Source organism: Mytilus californianus, unplaced genomic scaffold, assembly GCF_021869535.1.
Source record: "Mytilus californianus isolate M0D057914Y unplaced genomic scaffold, xbMytCali1.0.p SCAF_17, whole genome shotgun sequence".
NCBI classification, from domain to species: Eukaryota; Metazoa; Mollusca; class Bivalvia; order Mytilida; family Mytilidae; genus Mytilus; species Mytilus californianus.
In genome coordinates this window covers 99,028-113,770 of record NW_026262659.1, presented here as the reverse complement: position 1 = coordinate 113,770, position 14,743 = coordinate 99,028, and the positions used below count along the sequence as shown (strand labels likewise).

Sequence of the window (14,743 nt, the reverse complement as noted above, 5' to 3'; positions counted from 1 at the left end):
AGTTAAGATCTTAGGTTAATAAAACTTAATATATTATCTGGCCCCCAAAAATGCTTTTATTACATAGGTTAAAATGAAGTACCTCAGTCAAATAAAAGGTTGATATTTCACATGTATTTTCACTGCTACAACATTATACAATATGAGTTGTCAAGATGTTCTAAAAAGAAAGTGGCAATAAAACCAACTGAGAACATGAAGAAACCTTGTATTTACTACTTTATTTAGTTTAAAAACTTATGTAATAACAAGAATAAGTAAGCCAAAAAATTAATTATAAAAAAATATTCAACTTGTGACTGAACAACATTGATGAATCACTCATGTGCCACAAGCATTGTGAGTTAATGTGTTGTTTCTTCAATTACCGTTTGAGATTTTCCACATTTCAATTATTTGATTATCAATTCTAAATATACTGAATTGTATATATCTGATGGCTTCCCCCAACTTTGTTATTTTAGATAATGATGATGTTAAGAGAACTACAGAGAGAGAACTGAACATGCTGCGAACTTTGAAACAAGAAAATATTGTAGAATTAAGAGAGGCTTTCAGAAGGAGAGGGAAACTGTATCTTGTTTTTGAATACGTAGAGAGGGTAAGTTGGGGAACCTTATAGCAGGAGAATATTGTAGAATTAAGAGAAGCTTTCAGAAGAAGAGGGAAACTGTATTTTGTGTTTGAATACGTAGAGAGGGTAAGTTGGGGAACCTTATTACAGGAGAATATTGTAGAATTAAGAGAGGCTGCCAGAAGGAGAGGGAAACTGTATCTTGTGTTTGAATACGTAGAGAGGGTAAGTTGGGGAACCTTATAACAGGAGAATATTGTAGAATTAAGAGAGGCTGCCAGAAGGAGAGGGAAACTGTATCTTGTGTTTGAATACGTAGAGAGGGTAAGTTGGGGAACCTTATAACAGGAGAATATTGTGGAATTAAGAGAAGCTTTCAGAAGAAGAGGGAAACTGTATTTTGTGTTTGAATACGTAGAGAGGGTAAGTTGGGGAACCTTATAACAGGAGAATATTGTGGAATTTGCTGTTTCAGAATCTAAAGGGCAATGGGTAATTTTATTGTTACACCAAAATGAAAATAATGTCGCACCATTGATTGAATTTTCATTGTTTAGGATGTTCTGGTGTACGCTTTTAAAAATATTACCCAGAATGCATTAGATTCTGAAACAGCGATTTAGAGACAACCAATGAATAGTATTTGAATATTTATGATGGTCAGGGGAGGGAGCTTGAAAACCTAGTTGAATGTGAAAGGTTTAAAGAGCACCATCTGCCCAATAGCCAGTGCTTTGTACTGTCAAGGTTAAAATTATACATTTTGTACTAATTAGTTTATAAAGTAAATAACTGCACTATAACTATGGCTACAACTTTATGTAACATTTTACCTTAGGTGGCTTCTTTGGTTGTTCTATTTTGGTACTTTGGAGATTTGATACCATTTTTCCAAGGACTTTTTGTCTTGTGTAAATCTGATGACAGTTATCCAGAAACATATATCATACACATTATTATCAGTATCATACACAACCACTTGATCTGTACTACTGATGGTAGATTGTACATTGTGAGGGGTTCCTGATGATAGATTGTACGTTGTGAGGGGTTCCTGATGATAGATTGTACGTTGTGAGGGGTACAGTTTACATACACTTGATCTGTACTACTGATGATAGATTGTACGTTGTGAGGGGTTCCTGATGATAGATTGTACGTTGTGAGGGGTACAGTTTACAACCACTTGATCTGTACTGCTGATGATAGATTGTACGTTGTGAGGGGTACCTGATGATAGATTGTACGTTGTGAGGGGTTCCTGATGATAGATTGTACGTTGTGAGGGGTTCCTGATGATAGATTGTACGTTGTGAGGGGTTCCTGATGATAAATTGTACGTTGTGAGGGGTTCCTAATGATAGATTATACGTTGTGAGGGGTACAGTTTACAACCATTTGATCTGTACTACTGATGGAAGATTGTACGTTGTGAGGGGTACCAGATGATAGATTGTACATTGTGAGGGGTTCCTGATGATAGATTGTACGTTGTGAGGGGTTCCTGATGATAAATTGTACGTTGTGAGGGGTTCCTAATGAAAGATTATACGTTGTGAGGGGTACAGTTTACAACCATTTGATCTGTACTACTGATGGTAGATTGTATGTTGTGAGGGGTACATGATGATAGATTGTACGTTGTGAGGGGTTCGTGATGATAGATTGTACGTTGTGAGGGGTTCCTGATGATAAATTGTACGTTGTGAGGGGTTCCTAATGAAAGATTATACGTTGTGAGGGGTTCAGTTTACAACCATTTGATCTGTACTACTGATGGTAGATTGTATGTTGTGAGGGGTACATGATGATAGATTGTACGTTGTGAGGGGTTCGTGATGATAGATTGTATGTTGTGAGGGGTACAGTTTACAACCACTTGATCTGTACTACTGATGATAGATTGTACCTTGTGAGGGGTTCCTGATGATAGATTGTACGTTGTGAAGGGTACCTGATGATAGATTGTATGTTGTGAGGGGTACCTGATGATAGATTGTACCTTGTGAGGGGTACCTGATGATAGATTGTACGTTGTGAGGGGTTCAGTTTACAACAACTTGATCTGTACTACTGATGGTAGATTGTACGTTGTGAGGGGTACCTGATGATAGATTGTACGTTGTGAGGGGTTCCTGATGATAGATTGTACGTTGTGAGGGGTACAGTTTACAACCACTTGATCTGTACTACTGATGGTAGATTGTACGTTGTGAGGGGTACCTGATGATAGATTGTACGTTGTGAGGGGTTCCTGATGATAGATTGTACGTTGTGAGGGGTACCTGATGATAGATTGTACGTTGTGAGGGGTTCCTGATGGTAGATTGTACGTTGTGAGGGGTACAGTTTACAACCACTTGATCTGTACTACTGATGGTAGATTGTATGTTGTGAGGGGTTCCAGATGATAGATTGTACCTTGTGAGGGGTTCCAGATGATAGATTGTACCTTGTGAGGGGTACCTGATGGTAGATTATACGTTGTGAGGGGTGCAGTTTACAACCACTTGATCTGTACTACTGATGGTAGATTGTACATTGTGAGGGGTACCTGATGATAGATTGTACCTTGTGAGGGGTACCTGATGATAGATTGTACGTTGTGAGGGGTTCAGTTTACAACAACTTGATCTGTACTACTGATGGTAGATTGTATGTTGTGAGGGGTTCCAGATGATAGATTGTACACTGTAAGGGGTTCAGTTTACAACCACTTGATCTGTACTACTGATGGTAGATTGTACGTTGTGAGGGGTACCTGATGATAGATTGTACCTTGTGAGGGGTTCCAGATGATAGATTGTACCTTGTGAGGGGTACCTGATGGTAGATTATACGTTGTGAGGGGTGCAGTTTACAACCACTTGATCTGTACTGCTGATGATAGATTGTACGTTGTGAGGGGTACCTGATGATAGATTGTACATTGTGAGGAGTTCAGTTTACAACCTCTTGATCTGTCCTGCTGACGATGGATTGTACGTTGTGAGGGGTACCTGTTGATAGATTGTACGTTGTGAGGGGTACAGTTTACAACCGCTTGATCTGTACTGCTGATGATAGATTGCACGTTGTGAGGGGTACATGATGATAGATTGTACGTTGTGAGGGGTTCCAGATGATAGATTGTACCTTGTGAGGGGTACCTGATGATAGATTGTACGTTGTGAGGGGTTCAGTTTACAACCACTTGATCTGTACTGCTGATGATAGATTGTACGTTGTGAGGGGTACAGTTTACATACACTTGATCTGTACTACTGATGATAAATTGTACGTTGTGAGGGGTACCTGATGATAGATTGTACGTTGTGAGGGGTACAGTTTACATAAACTTGATCTGTACTACTGATGATAGATTGTACATTGTGAGGGGTTCCTGATGATAGATTGTACGTTGTGAGGGGTTCCTGATGATAGATTGTACGTTGTGAGGGGTTCCTGATGATAGATTGTACGTTGTGAGGGGTACAGTTTACAACCCCTTGATCTGTACTACTGATGATAGATTGTACATTGTGAGGGGTTCCTGATGATAGATTGTACGTTGTGAGGGGTTCCTGATGATAGATTGTACGTTGTGAGGGGTTCCTGATGATAGATTGTACGTTGTGAGGGGTTCCTGATGATAAATTGTACGTTGTGAGGGGTTCCTAATGATAGATTATACATTGTGAGGGGTACAGTTTACAACCATTTGATCTGTACTACTGATGGAAGATTGTACGTTGTGAGGGGTACCAGATGATAGATTGTACGTTGTGAGGGGTTCCTGATGATAGATTGTACGTTGTGAGGGGTTCCTGATGATAAATTGTACGTTGTGAGGGGTTCCTAATGATAGATTATACGTTGTGAGGGGTACAGTTTACAACCATTTGATCTGTACTACTGATGGAAGATTGTACGTTGTGAGGGGTACCAGATGACAGATTGTACGTTGTGAGGGGTTCCTGATGATAGATTGTACGTTGTGAGGGGTTCCTGATGATAAATTGTACGTTGTGAGGGGTTCCTAATGATAGATTATACGTTGTGAGGGGTTCAGTTTACATACACTTGATCTGTACTACTGATGATAGATTGTACGTTGTGATTGGTTCCTGATGATAGATTGTATGTTGTGAGGGGTTCAGTTTACAATCACTTGATCTGTACTACTGATGGTAGATTGTATGTTGTGAGGGGTGCATGATGATCGATTGTACGTTGTGAGGGGTTCGTGATGATAGATTGTATGTTGTGAGGGGTACGTGATGATAGATTGTACGTTGTGAGGGGTTCAGTTTACAACCACTTGATCTGTACTACTGATGGTAGATTGTACGTTGTGAGGGGTTCAGTTTACAACCACTTGATCTGTACTACTGATGATAGATTGTACATTGTGAGGGGTACCTGATGATAGATTGTACGTTGTGAGGGGTACAGTTTACAACCACTTGATCTGTACTACTGATGATAGATTGTACATTGTGAGGGGTACCTGATGATAGATTGTACGTTGTGAGGGGTACCTGATGATAGATTATACGTTGTGAGGGGTACAGTTTACAACCACTTGATCTGTACTACTGATGATAGATTGTACCTTTTGAGGGGTTCCTGATGATAGATTGTATGTTGTGAGGGGTACCTGATGATAGATTGTACGTTGTGAGGGGTACCTGATGATAGATTGTATGTTGTGAGGGGTACCTGATGATAGATTGTACCTTGTGAGGGGTACCTGATGATAGATTGTACGTTGTGAGGGGTTAAGTTTACAACAACTTGATCTGTACTGCTGATGGTAGATTGTACGTTGTGAGGGGTACCTGATGATAGATTGTACGTTGTGAGGGGTTCCTGATGATAGATTGTACGTTGTGAGGGGTACAGTTTACAACCACTTGATCTGTACTACTGATGGTAGATTGTATGTTGTGAGGGGTTCCAGATGATAGATTGTACCTTGTGAGGGGTACCTGATGGTAGATTATACGTTGTGAGGGGTGCAGTTTACAACCACTTGATCTGTACTACTGATGGTAGATTGTACGTTGTGAGGGGTACCTGATGATAGATTGTACCTTGTGAGGGGTACCTGATGATAGATTGTACGTTGTGAGGGGTTCAGTTTACAACAACTTGATCTGTACTACTGATGGTAGATTGTATGTTGTGAGGGGTTCCAGATGATAGATTGTACAATGTAAGGGGTTCAGTTTACAACAACTTGATCTGTACTACTGATGGTAGATTGTACGTTGTGAGGGGTACCTGATGATAGATTGTACCTTGTGAGGGGTTCCAGATGATAGATTGTACCTTGTGAGGGGTACCTGATGGAAGATTATACGTTGTGAGGGGTGCAGTTTACAACCACTTGATCTGTACTGCTGATGATAGATTGTACGTTGTGAGGGGTACTTGATGATAGATTGTACATTGTGAGGGGTTCAGTTTACAACCTCTTGATCTGTACTGCTGACGATGGATTGTACGTTGTGAGGGGTACCTGTTGATAGATTGTACGTTGTGAGGGGTACAGTTTACAACCGCTTGATCTGTACTGCTGATGATAGATTGCACGTTGTGAGGGGTACATGATGATAGATTGTACGTTGTGAGGGGTTCCAGATGATAGATTGTACCTTGTGAGGGGTACCTGATGATAGATTGTACGTTGTGAGGGGTTCAGTTTACAACCACTTGATCTGTACTGCTGATGATAGATTGTACGTTGTGAGGGGTTCAGTTTACAACCGCTTGATCTGTACTGCTGATGATAGATTGCACGTTGTGAGGGGTACATGATGATAGATTGTACGTTGTGAGGGGTTCCAGATGATAGATTGTACGTTGTGAGGGGTACCTGTTGATAGATTGTACGTTGTGAGGGGTACAGTTTACAACCGCTTGGTCTGTACTGCTGATGATAGATTGCACGTTGTGAGGGGTACATGATGATAGATTGTACGTTGTGAGGGGTTCCAGATGATAGATTGTACCTTGTGAGGGGTACCTGATGATAGATTGTACGTTGTGAGGGGTTCAGTTTACAACCACTTGATCTGTACTGCTGATGATAGATTGTACGTTGTGAGGGGTACATGATGATAGATTGTACGTTGTGAGGGGTTCCAGATGATAGATTGTACCTTGTGAGGGGTACCTGATGATAGATTGTACGTTGTGAGGGGTTCAGTTTACAACCACTTGATCTGTACTGCTGATGATAGATTGTACGTTGTGAGGGGTACATGATGATAGATTGTACGTTGTGAGGGGTTCCAGATGATAGATTGTACCTTGTGAGGGGTACCTGATGGTAGATTATACGTTGTGAGGGGTGCAGTTTACAACCACTTAATCTGTACTGCTGATGATAGATTGTACGTTGTGAGGGGTACCTGATGATAGATTGTACATTGTGAGGGGTTCAGTTTACAACCTCTTGATCTGTACTGCTGACGATGGATTGTACGTTGTGAGGGGTACCTGTTGATAGATTGTACGTTGTGAGGGGTACAGTTTACAACCGCTTGATCTGTACTGCTGATGATAGATTGCACGTTGTGAGGGGTACATGATGATAGATTGTACGTTGTGAGGGGTTCCAGATGATAGATTGTACCTTGTGAGGGGTACCTGATGATAGATTGTACGTTGTGAGGGGTTCAGTTTACAACCACTTGATCTGTACTGCTGATGATAGATTGTACGTTGTGAGGGGTACATGATGATAGATTGTACGTTGTGAGGGGTTCCAGATGATAGATTGTACCTTGTGAGGGGTACCTGATGATAGATTGTACGTTGTGAGGGGTTCAGTTTACAACCACTTGATCTGTACTGCTGATGATAGATTGTACGTTGTGAGTGGTACCTGATGATAGATTGTACGTTGTGAGGGGTTCCAGATGATAGATTGTACGTTGTGAGGGGTACATGATGATAGATTGTACGTTGTGAGGGGTACAGTTTACAACCACTTGATCTGTACTGCTGATGATGGATTGTACGTTGTGAAGGGTACCTGTTGATAGGTTGTATGTTGTGAGGGGTACAGTTTACAACCACCTGATCTGTACTACTGATGGTAGATTGTACGTTGTGAGGGGTACCTGATGATAGATTGTACGTTGTGAGGGGTACATGATGATAGATTGTACGTTGTGAGGGGTACGGTTTACTGGTCAATGCTTTGGTATTGGCATAACTTCAATCATATATTGTTCATTTTATTATGAGTTATTGTTCTAAAACTAAGGTTGTAACTTTCCAGGCATATAGGGTTGACCAAAGATGGCCTGGATTTGTTCTATATCTGTCCTTTAAAATTTGATGATAATGAATTGGTGATTAATGTCTGGTGGTAAATATTACATGCATATCAGGAAAGGAACATGTAAATGTGATATACATATGAGGTTTGCATGCTACGACACAACCGCCAAAGCCGTATCTTGAGTTTTTATATTCTTACCATTTTTTAGGTATTGGCTTCCCAGACTTTTGTTCTATAGCATACCTGATAATGAATATTCCAATTACAAGTTGTTGTATGCAGTAATATTAAAGGATCCATAAGTTCAGCACAGTAAATTGTTCTTCAAAGATCTGATGCCCATGTCTTACAAAATCAGTTGTTTATTTATAGAATATGTTAGAACTTCTAGAAGACATGCCAAATGGTGTACCTGCTGAAAAAGTTAAAACTTACACATACCAGTTGTGTAAAGCCATACAATGGTGCCATACTCAAGATATCATACATCGAGGTAAGCTATCATGAATGATTTATACTACTGGCATGACTGAATATATCTTATTTGCACTAAGTTATACTACAGACATAACTGAGACATTGCAGAAACTTACACAAGCTGTTTACGCCAGGGTTAGGTAAAGAACAATATATCTTATTTGCACTTAGTTATACTACTGACATGACTGAGACATTGCAGGAACTTACACTAGCTGTTTAAGCCAGGATTAGGGAAAGAACAATATATCTTATTTGCACTAAGTTATACTACAGACATGACTGAGACATTGCAGGAACTTACACTAGCTGTTTAAGCCAGGGTTAGGTAAAGAACAATATATCTTATTTGCACTTAGTTATACTACAGACATGACTGAGACATTGCAGGAACTTACACTAGCTGTTTACGCCAGGGTTAGGTAAAGAACAATATATCTTATTTGCACTAAGTTATACTACAGACATGACTGAGACATTGCAGGAACTTACACAAGCTGTTTAAGCCAGGGTTAGGTAAATAACAATATATCTTATTTGCACTAAGTTATACTACAGACATGACTGAGACATTGCAGGAACTTACACTAGCTGTTTAAGCCAGGGTTAGGTAAAGAACAATATATCTTATTTGCACTAAGTTATACTACTGACATGACTGAGACATTGCAGGAACTTACACTAGCTGTTTAAGCCAGGGTTAGGTAAAGAACAATATATCTTATTTGCACTAAGTTATACTACTGACATGACTGAGACATTGCAGGAACTTACACTAGCTGTTTAAGCCAGGGTTAGGTAAAGAACACTATATTTTATTTGCACTAAGTTATACTACGGGCATGACTGAGACATTGCAGGAACTTACACTAGCTGTTTAAGCTAGGATTAGGTAAAGAACAATACATCTCATTTGCACTAAGTTATACTACTGACATGACTGAGACATTGCAGGAACTTACACTTGCTCCTCAAGTTAAGGTTAGGTAAAGAACAATATATCTTATTTGCACTTAGAATCTCTGTGCATTTTTCAGGTTTATTTAAATTCCTTTACATGGGGCATAATTATAATGACTAGCAAGTTACAAGTTTATTGATTTGTAAATACCAATAAATGCATAGGATATATTGTTAAATGCAAGAACTATACATCCTTTCTCAGTGTAATTTGAATTTAATCTTTAGATTATTAGGTTTTGTTTTTTCTTTGAAGTATTGAATTCATAAAGTGTCTTTGTTATACTTGTCAGAGGATCATGGGAAATACAGTTATACCTTAGGACGAACATAAAAGTGAAATTGATTATATGTCAAGTTGAGTTTCAAATAGCTTTTATAAAAGGCAGATTTTATATATCCTGTTTTGTTAGCTGCCGTTTAGATATTACACAGATTCTGATGTTATTTTTCAAGTTATATGCACTGGACGCTTCATGGAAAATAAAACTTCTTCTTTATAATTAGTATGTGGTTAAAAAAAATTGGAAAAAGTGCAGAAATGTTGCAGTATGTCATAACCAAAATGTGCCTGTGTTTGAGTCAAACAATATAACCAGTAAAAAATTGTCTAGTTCAAAGAACTTATTTCATTTGTATTTAAATGTCAGCAGCCACTGGTTGTTAAACAAACAACTAATGTATTTAAAATCACTCCCTATACTGTCATATTAGAATTTCCTTATTATGTGTTTACCGGGATTTATCTCAATGCTATTTATATCCTTGTATCAGGCTGCAGGGCATATTACTTAGACCATGTTGTCTTTTTTCATCCATCCCATCATTCTTTGTTAGTCAATCAGTTGTATTTCAATGTAGGGCATCTTATATAGACCTTCAGACCATTTTATACATTTCAATTTTATCTTATTTGAGAATGTGGTAGAAATTTAGAGATTTGAATGAATGACTTATAGATATTCCTCAGTAATTAGTTGTTGACTTGAATCAATTGGTTTTACAGATAAGATGATCTATCATGTGCTGATTGATTAATTATTTACATCATTAGATAATTAACTTTACAACCAGACTAAAATAATGAAATTAGAAGCCATTTCTATTGATTCTATTGTTAAACCAGCTAGTCAACATCGGTGTATTGATAGTAACATAGATACATTATTATAGGTCTAAATAATAAACAGTCATCCAACATCATCATCATCTAAATTGTAAAGTCTATCATTTGAGATTTCTGATTGCTTTGATAAAAAAGCTATTGCTAGAAATTTTGTCTTTTAAGAAAACAATTTCAGACCTAATTACAATTTTAGGTCATTATTCTTATAAGTAAATTTTTTTCCCACTGTTAATGGTAGTCAATCTGCCATGATATCAGTTTATTTCCCCCTGTGCGACACGTTGTGGGGGACATAGAAATTCTGGGTGTCAGTCATGGTCTTGTTAGCGCTTTCACATGTACAATTTTTGACAATTTTTTATGAAACTTATATCATAGGTTTATATCAACAATGTCTTGAACAAGCTTGAAATTCAGTGCAGATGAATTATTTTTAAAAAGAGTTATGACCCTTGGAAATGTTAATTATATGGAAAATTGCATTGTAAGTGCTTTGACATGTTTAATTCATGACAATTTTTTATGAAACTTATGTCATAGTTTTGTAATAGCAATGTCTCAGACAAGTACGAAAATCAGTGCTGATCAATTATTTTTAAAAGAGTTATGCCCTTGGAAATATTATTTATATGGAAAATTGCATTGTAAGTGCTTTCACATGTATAATTCTTTCCGAATTTTTATAAAACTTATAGCAATGTCTCAGACAAGTACGAAAATAAGTGCTGATCAATTATTTTTAAGAGTTATGCCCCTTGGAAATATGAATGATATGGAAAATTGCATTGTAAATGCTTTCACTCGTACAATTCTTGTAAGATTTTCATGAAACTTGAAGCATAGGTTTATAATAGCATTGTCTCAGACAAGTACAAAAATCAGTGCTGATCAATTATTTTTAAAAGAGTTCTGCCCCTTGGAAATATTAATGATATTGAAAATTGCATTGTAAGCATTTCACATGTACAATTCTTGCCAGATTTTTATGAAACTTATAGCATAGGTTTAAATCAGTATTGTCTCAGATATGTATTTAATTTATATCAAAGGTTTATTATTTTGTATCAACAATGTCTCTGAGAATTTCGAAAATCAGTGCCCATCAACAATTTTAAAAGAATTATGTCCCTTGGAAATATTAATTGTATGGAAAGTTACATTGTTAGAGCTTTCAAACCTTCGTTTCTCTAAGATATTTATAAAAAGTTTTTAAAAAACCAAAAAAATAAATATGTGCAATGCGAGGTACAATGGAACTCTGTTCTTTTATTTTACATCTTTTATTAAGGATTATTGATGTCAGGAAAAGGCCCTTCTATGTGTATTTGTGAAAAACAAAGATTTTTATTGTTTTAAACATAGTTTTTGCACCTGCAATATAGAGCGCATGCAAGTACCAACTAAATAAATTACATATCACAATGTAAATATTTTTGTGGTACTTGAATTTGATCGATACTACCCACTAGCAAACAGGGGTGAAAATATGCAGATTTTGTAATTTCTTTTTAGAAAAAAAATTAAATTTTGCTATTTTTGACTATAAAATCTGTGTAAATATTCATGATCTTTCAAAGAGATTACAGTTTGAACTTTCCACATAAGTAATAATTGTTTTTGAGATACAAATTACTTAATTTTGTAGGTCGAAAAGGGCCCACATTTAGAAAGAAATTAGTACTTCAGTCGAGTTTTGAGTAATTTCTTTAATGATATTTATAATGAGAAAAGATCATTAATTATTTGTATTCCCTTGAAATAAGATGATAAAAAGTCATTGTGATATGTTCACAAAAGCTGAATGAATCTTTAAAGTTTGACAGGTTTTATTATTGATTAATGTGTTTTGCTATGACTTCAGTCTTTGTATGTTTTTATGGCTTCTCATTTCATTGTTTTTTTAAATTTTGCTCCAAGACACATTTTGTTGTTGTATATTATATTGGTTTGATTGCTGATATGAATAAAAGAATTAACATGTACTGAAATATAAAGTAGTGAATGATAATGATATGTCTATTTTCTATATTTCAGATATAAAACCAGAGAATCTATTGATCAGTAAAAACGACACACTTAAACTGTGTGATTTTGGTAAGTAAAACACTTAAACTGTGTGATTCTGTTAAGTAAAACACTTAAACTGTGTGATTTTGGTAAGTAACTAATAAACTATACAAGATATATGTACTTATATGCTTCAGTCATGTGAAATATAATCCATACACAATGTTCATTGCTGTATATGTCCCTGTTATTGTGTTGTCTGACAGCTTACAGCTGGGGGGACAGGAAGGAATACATGTGTCGTCATTGTTGTTACACAATGTTCATTGCTGTATATGTCCCTGTTATTGTGTTGTCTGACAGCTTACAGCTGGGGCGACAAGAAGGAATACATGTGTCGTCATTGTTGTTACACAATGTTCATTGCTGTATATGTCCCTGTTATTGTGTTGTCTGACAGCTTACAGCTGGGGCGACAAGAAGGAATACATGTGTCGTCATTGTTGTTACACAATGTTCATTGCTGTATATGTCCCTGTTATTGTGTTGTCTGACAGCTTACAGCTGGGGCGACAAGAAGGAATACATGTGTCGTCATTGTTGTTACACAATGTTCATTGCTGTATATGTCCCTGTTATTGTGTTGTCTGACAGCTTACAGATGGGGCGACAAGAAGGAATACATGTGTCGTCATTGTTGTTACACAATGTTCATTGCTGTATATGTCCCTGATATTGTGTTGTCTGACAGTTTACAGCTGGGGCGACAAGAAGGAATACATGTGTCGTCATTGTTGTTACACAATGTTCATTGCTGTATATGTCCCTGTTATTGTGTTGTCTGACAGCTTACAGCTGGGGCGACAAGAAGGAATACATGTGTCGTCATTGTTGTTACACAATGTTCATTGCTGTATATGTCCCTGTTATTGTGTTGTCTGACAGCTTACAGCTGGGGCGACAAGAAGGAATACATGTGTCGTCATTGTTGTTACACAATTTTCATTGCTGTATATGCCCCTGTTATTGTGTTGTCTGACAGCTTACAGCTGGGGCGACAAGAAGGAATACATGTGTCGTCATTGTTGTTACACAATGTTCATTGCTGTATATGTCCCTGTTATTGTGTTGTCTGACAGCTTACAGCTGGGGCGACAAGAAGGAATACATGTGTCGTCATTGTTGTTACACAATGTTCATTGCTGTATATGTCCCTGTTATTGTGTTGTCTGACAGCTTACAGCTGGGGCGACAAGAAGGAATACATGTGTCATCATTGTTGTTACACAATGTTCATTGCTGTACATGTCCCTGTTATTGTGTTGTCTGACAGCTTACAGCTGGGGCGACAAGAAGGAATACATGTGTCGTCATTGTTGTTACACAATGTTCATTGCTGTATATGTCCCTGTTATTGTGTTGTCTGACAGCTTACAGCTGGGGCGACAAGAAGGAATACATGTGTCGTCATTGTTATTACACAATGTTCATTGCTGTATTTGTCCCTGTTATTGTGTTGTCCGACATCTTACAGCTGGGGCGACAAGAAGGAATACATTTGTCGTTATTGTTGTTTGTCTTAATTTGTTAATCCTCAACTCTTTCAAACTGTTTGACATGATTCAACTAAACTCACACAGGTTCTACACAGGACATACCATTGTGCTTATAAGATATTGTTCAGTGTAATATTTTGGGTTTCCTATACCAAATATGGATTTTGCCATTCTTACTTGTATTATTTGGGGAAGGCAGGTTACACACCTTTTTTGTAAGACTAAATTATATTTGGAAATATAAACCATACAAAATGTCTACAGCCATATGCTTCAATCATAGAGAAGGAGGCTTCAACTAAAAGATGTTTGTCAAGGCATAAACACATCAAGATCATATGAGGATGGAGCTACTACTGTCTAAGTTTTCATCAAGTCTGTAATGCCCCTGAAGTAAAAACATAAATAAAATTGACACCTTGATGTTCATAAGTTGTTCTTTCATTTTATTAACTGTCACATTTTAGATAATATTGTAGTAATAATGGTGGAAAGGTTGATGACTCTATTTGAATGTTTTAGGTTTTGCTCGCAGTATAAATGCAGGATTAGTTGGTGTATATACAGATTATGTAGCCACAAGATGGTACAGGTCTCCAGAACTTTTACTTGGGTAGGTATAGGCCACAAGATGGTACAGGTCTCCAGAACTTTTACTTAGGTAGGTATAGGCTGCAATATGGCACAGGTCTCCAGAACTTTTACTTGGGTAGGAATAGGCTGCAATATGGCACAGGTCTCCAGAATTTTTACTTGAGTAGGTATAG

The 14,743-nt window shown here is 37.3% G+C and overlaps 1 protein-coding gene and 1 long non-coding RNA gene across 13 annotated transcripts in view; one reads left to right on the top strand and one right to left on the bottom strand.

The window, feature by feature from the left end:
- Nucleotides 1-14,743, top strand: part of LOC127726180 (cyclin-dependent kinase-like 5) — a 62,256-nt gene that overhangs the window by 22,166 nt on the left and 25,347 nt on the right. For 8 of the 11 annotated variants that reach the window (XM_052233448.1, XM_052233449.1, XM_052233455.1 and 5 more), the window contains exons 5-8: nt 465-601; nt 8,223-8,343; nt 12,448-12,507; nt 14,499-14,589. In XM_052233448.1, coding sequence (XP_052089408.1) covers nt 465-601; nt 8,223-8,343; nt 12,448-12,507; nt 14,499-14,589 — 409 coding nt within the window. The other 3 variants (XM_052233459.1, XM_052233457.1, XM_052233456.1) reach the window with 3 other exon arrangements.
- Nucleotides 3,519-5,286, bottom strand: LOC127726181 (uncharacterized). 2 transcript variants are annotated; one of them, XR_007993354.1, is made up of 5 exons: nt 5,214-5,286; nt 5,064-5,094; nt 4,831-4,944; nt 4,319-4,349; nt 3,519-3,780 (listed from the first exon to the last, which is right to left on the bottom strand). It is a non-coding gene; the product is annotated as an uncharacterized LOC127726181 (long non-coding RNA). The 2 variants fall into 2 exon arrangements; XR_007993353.1 differs by having other exon boundaries at nt 4,831-5,094.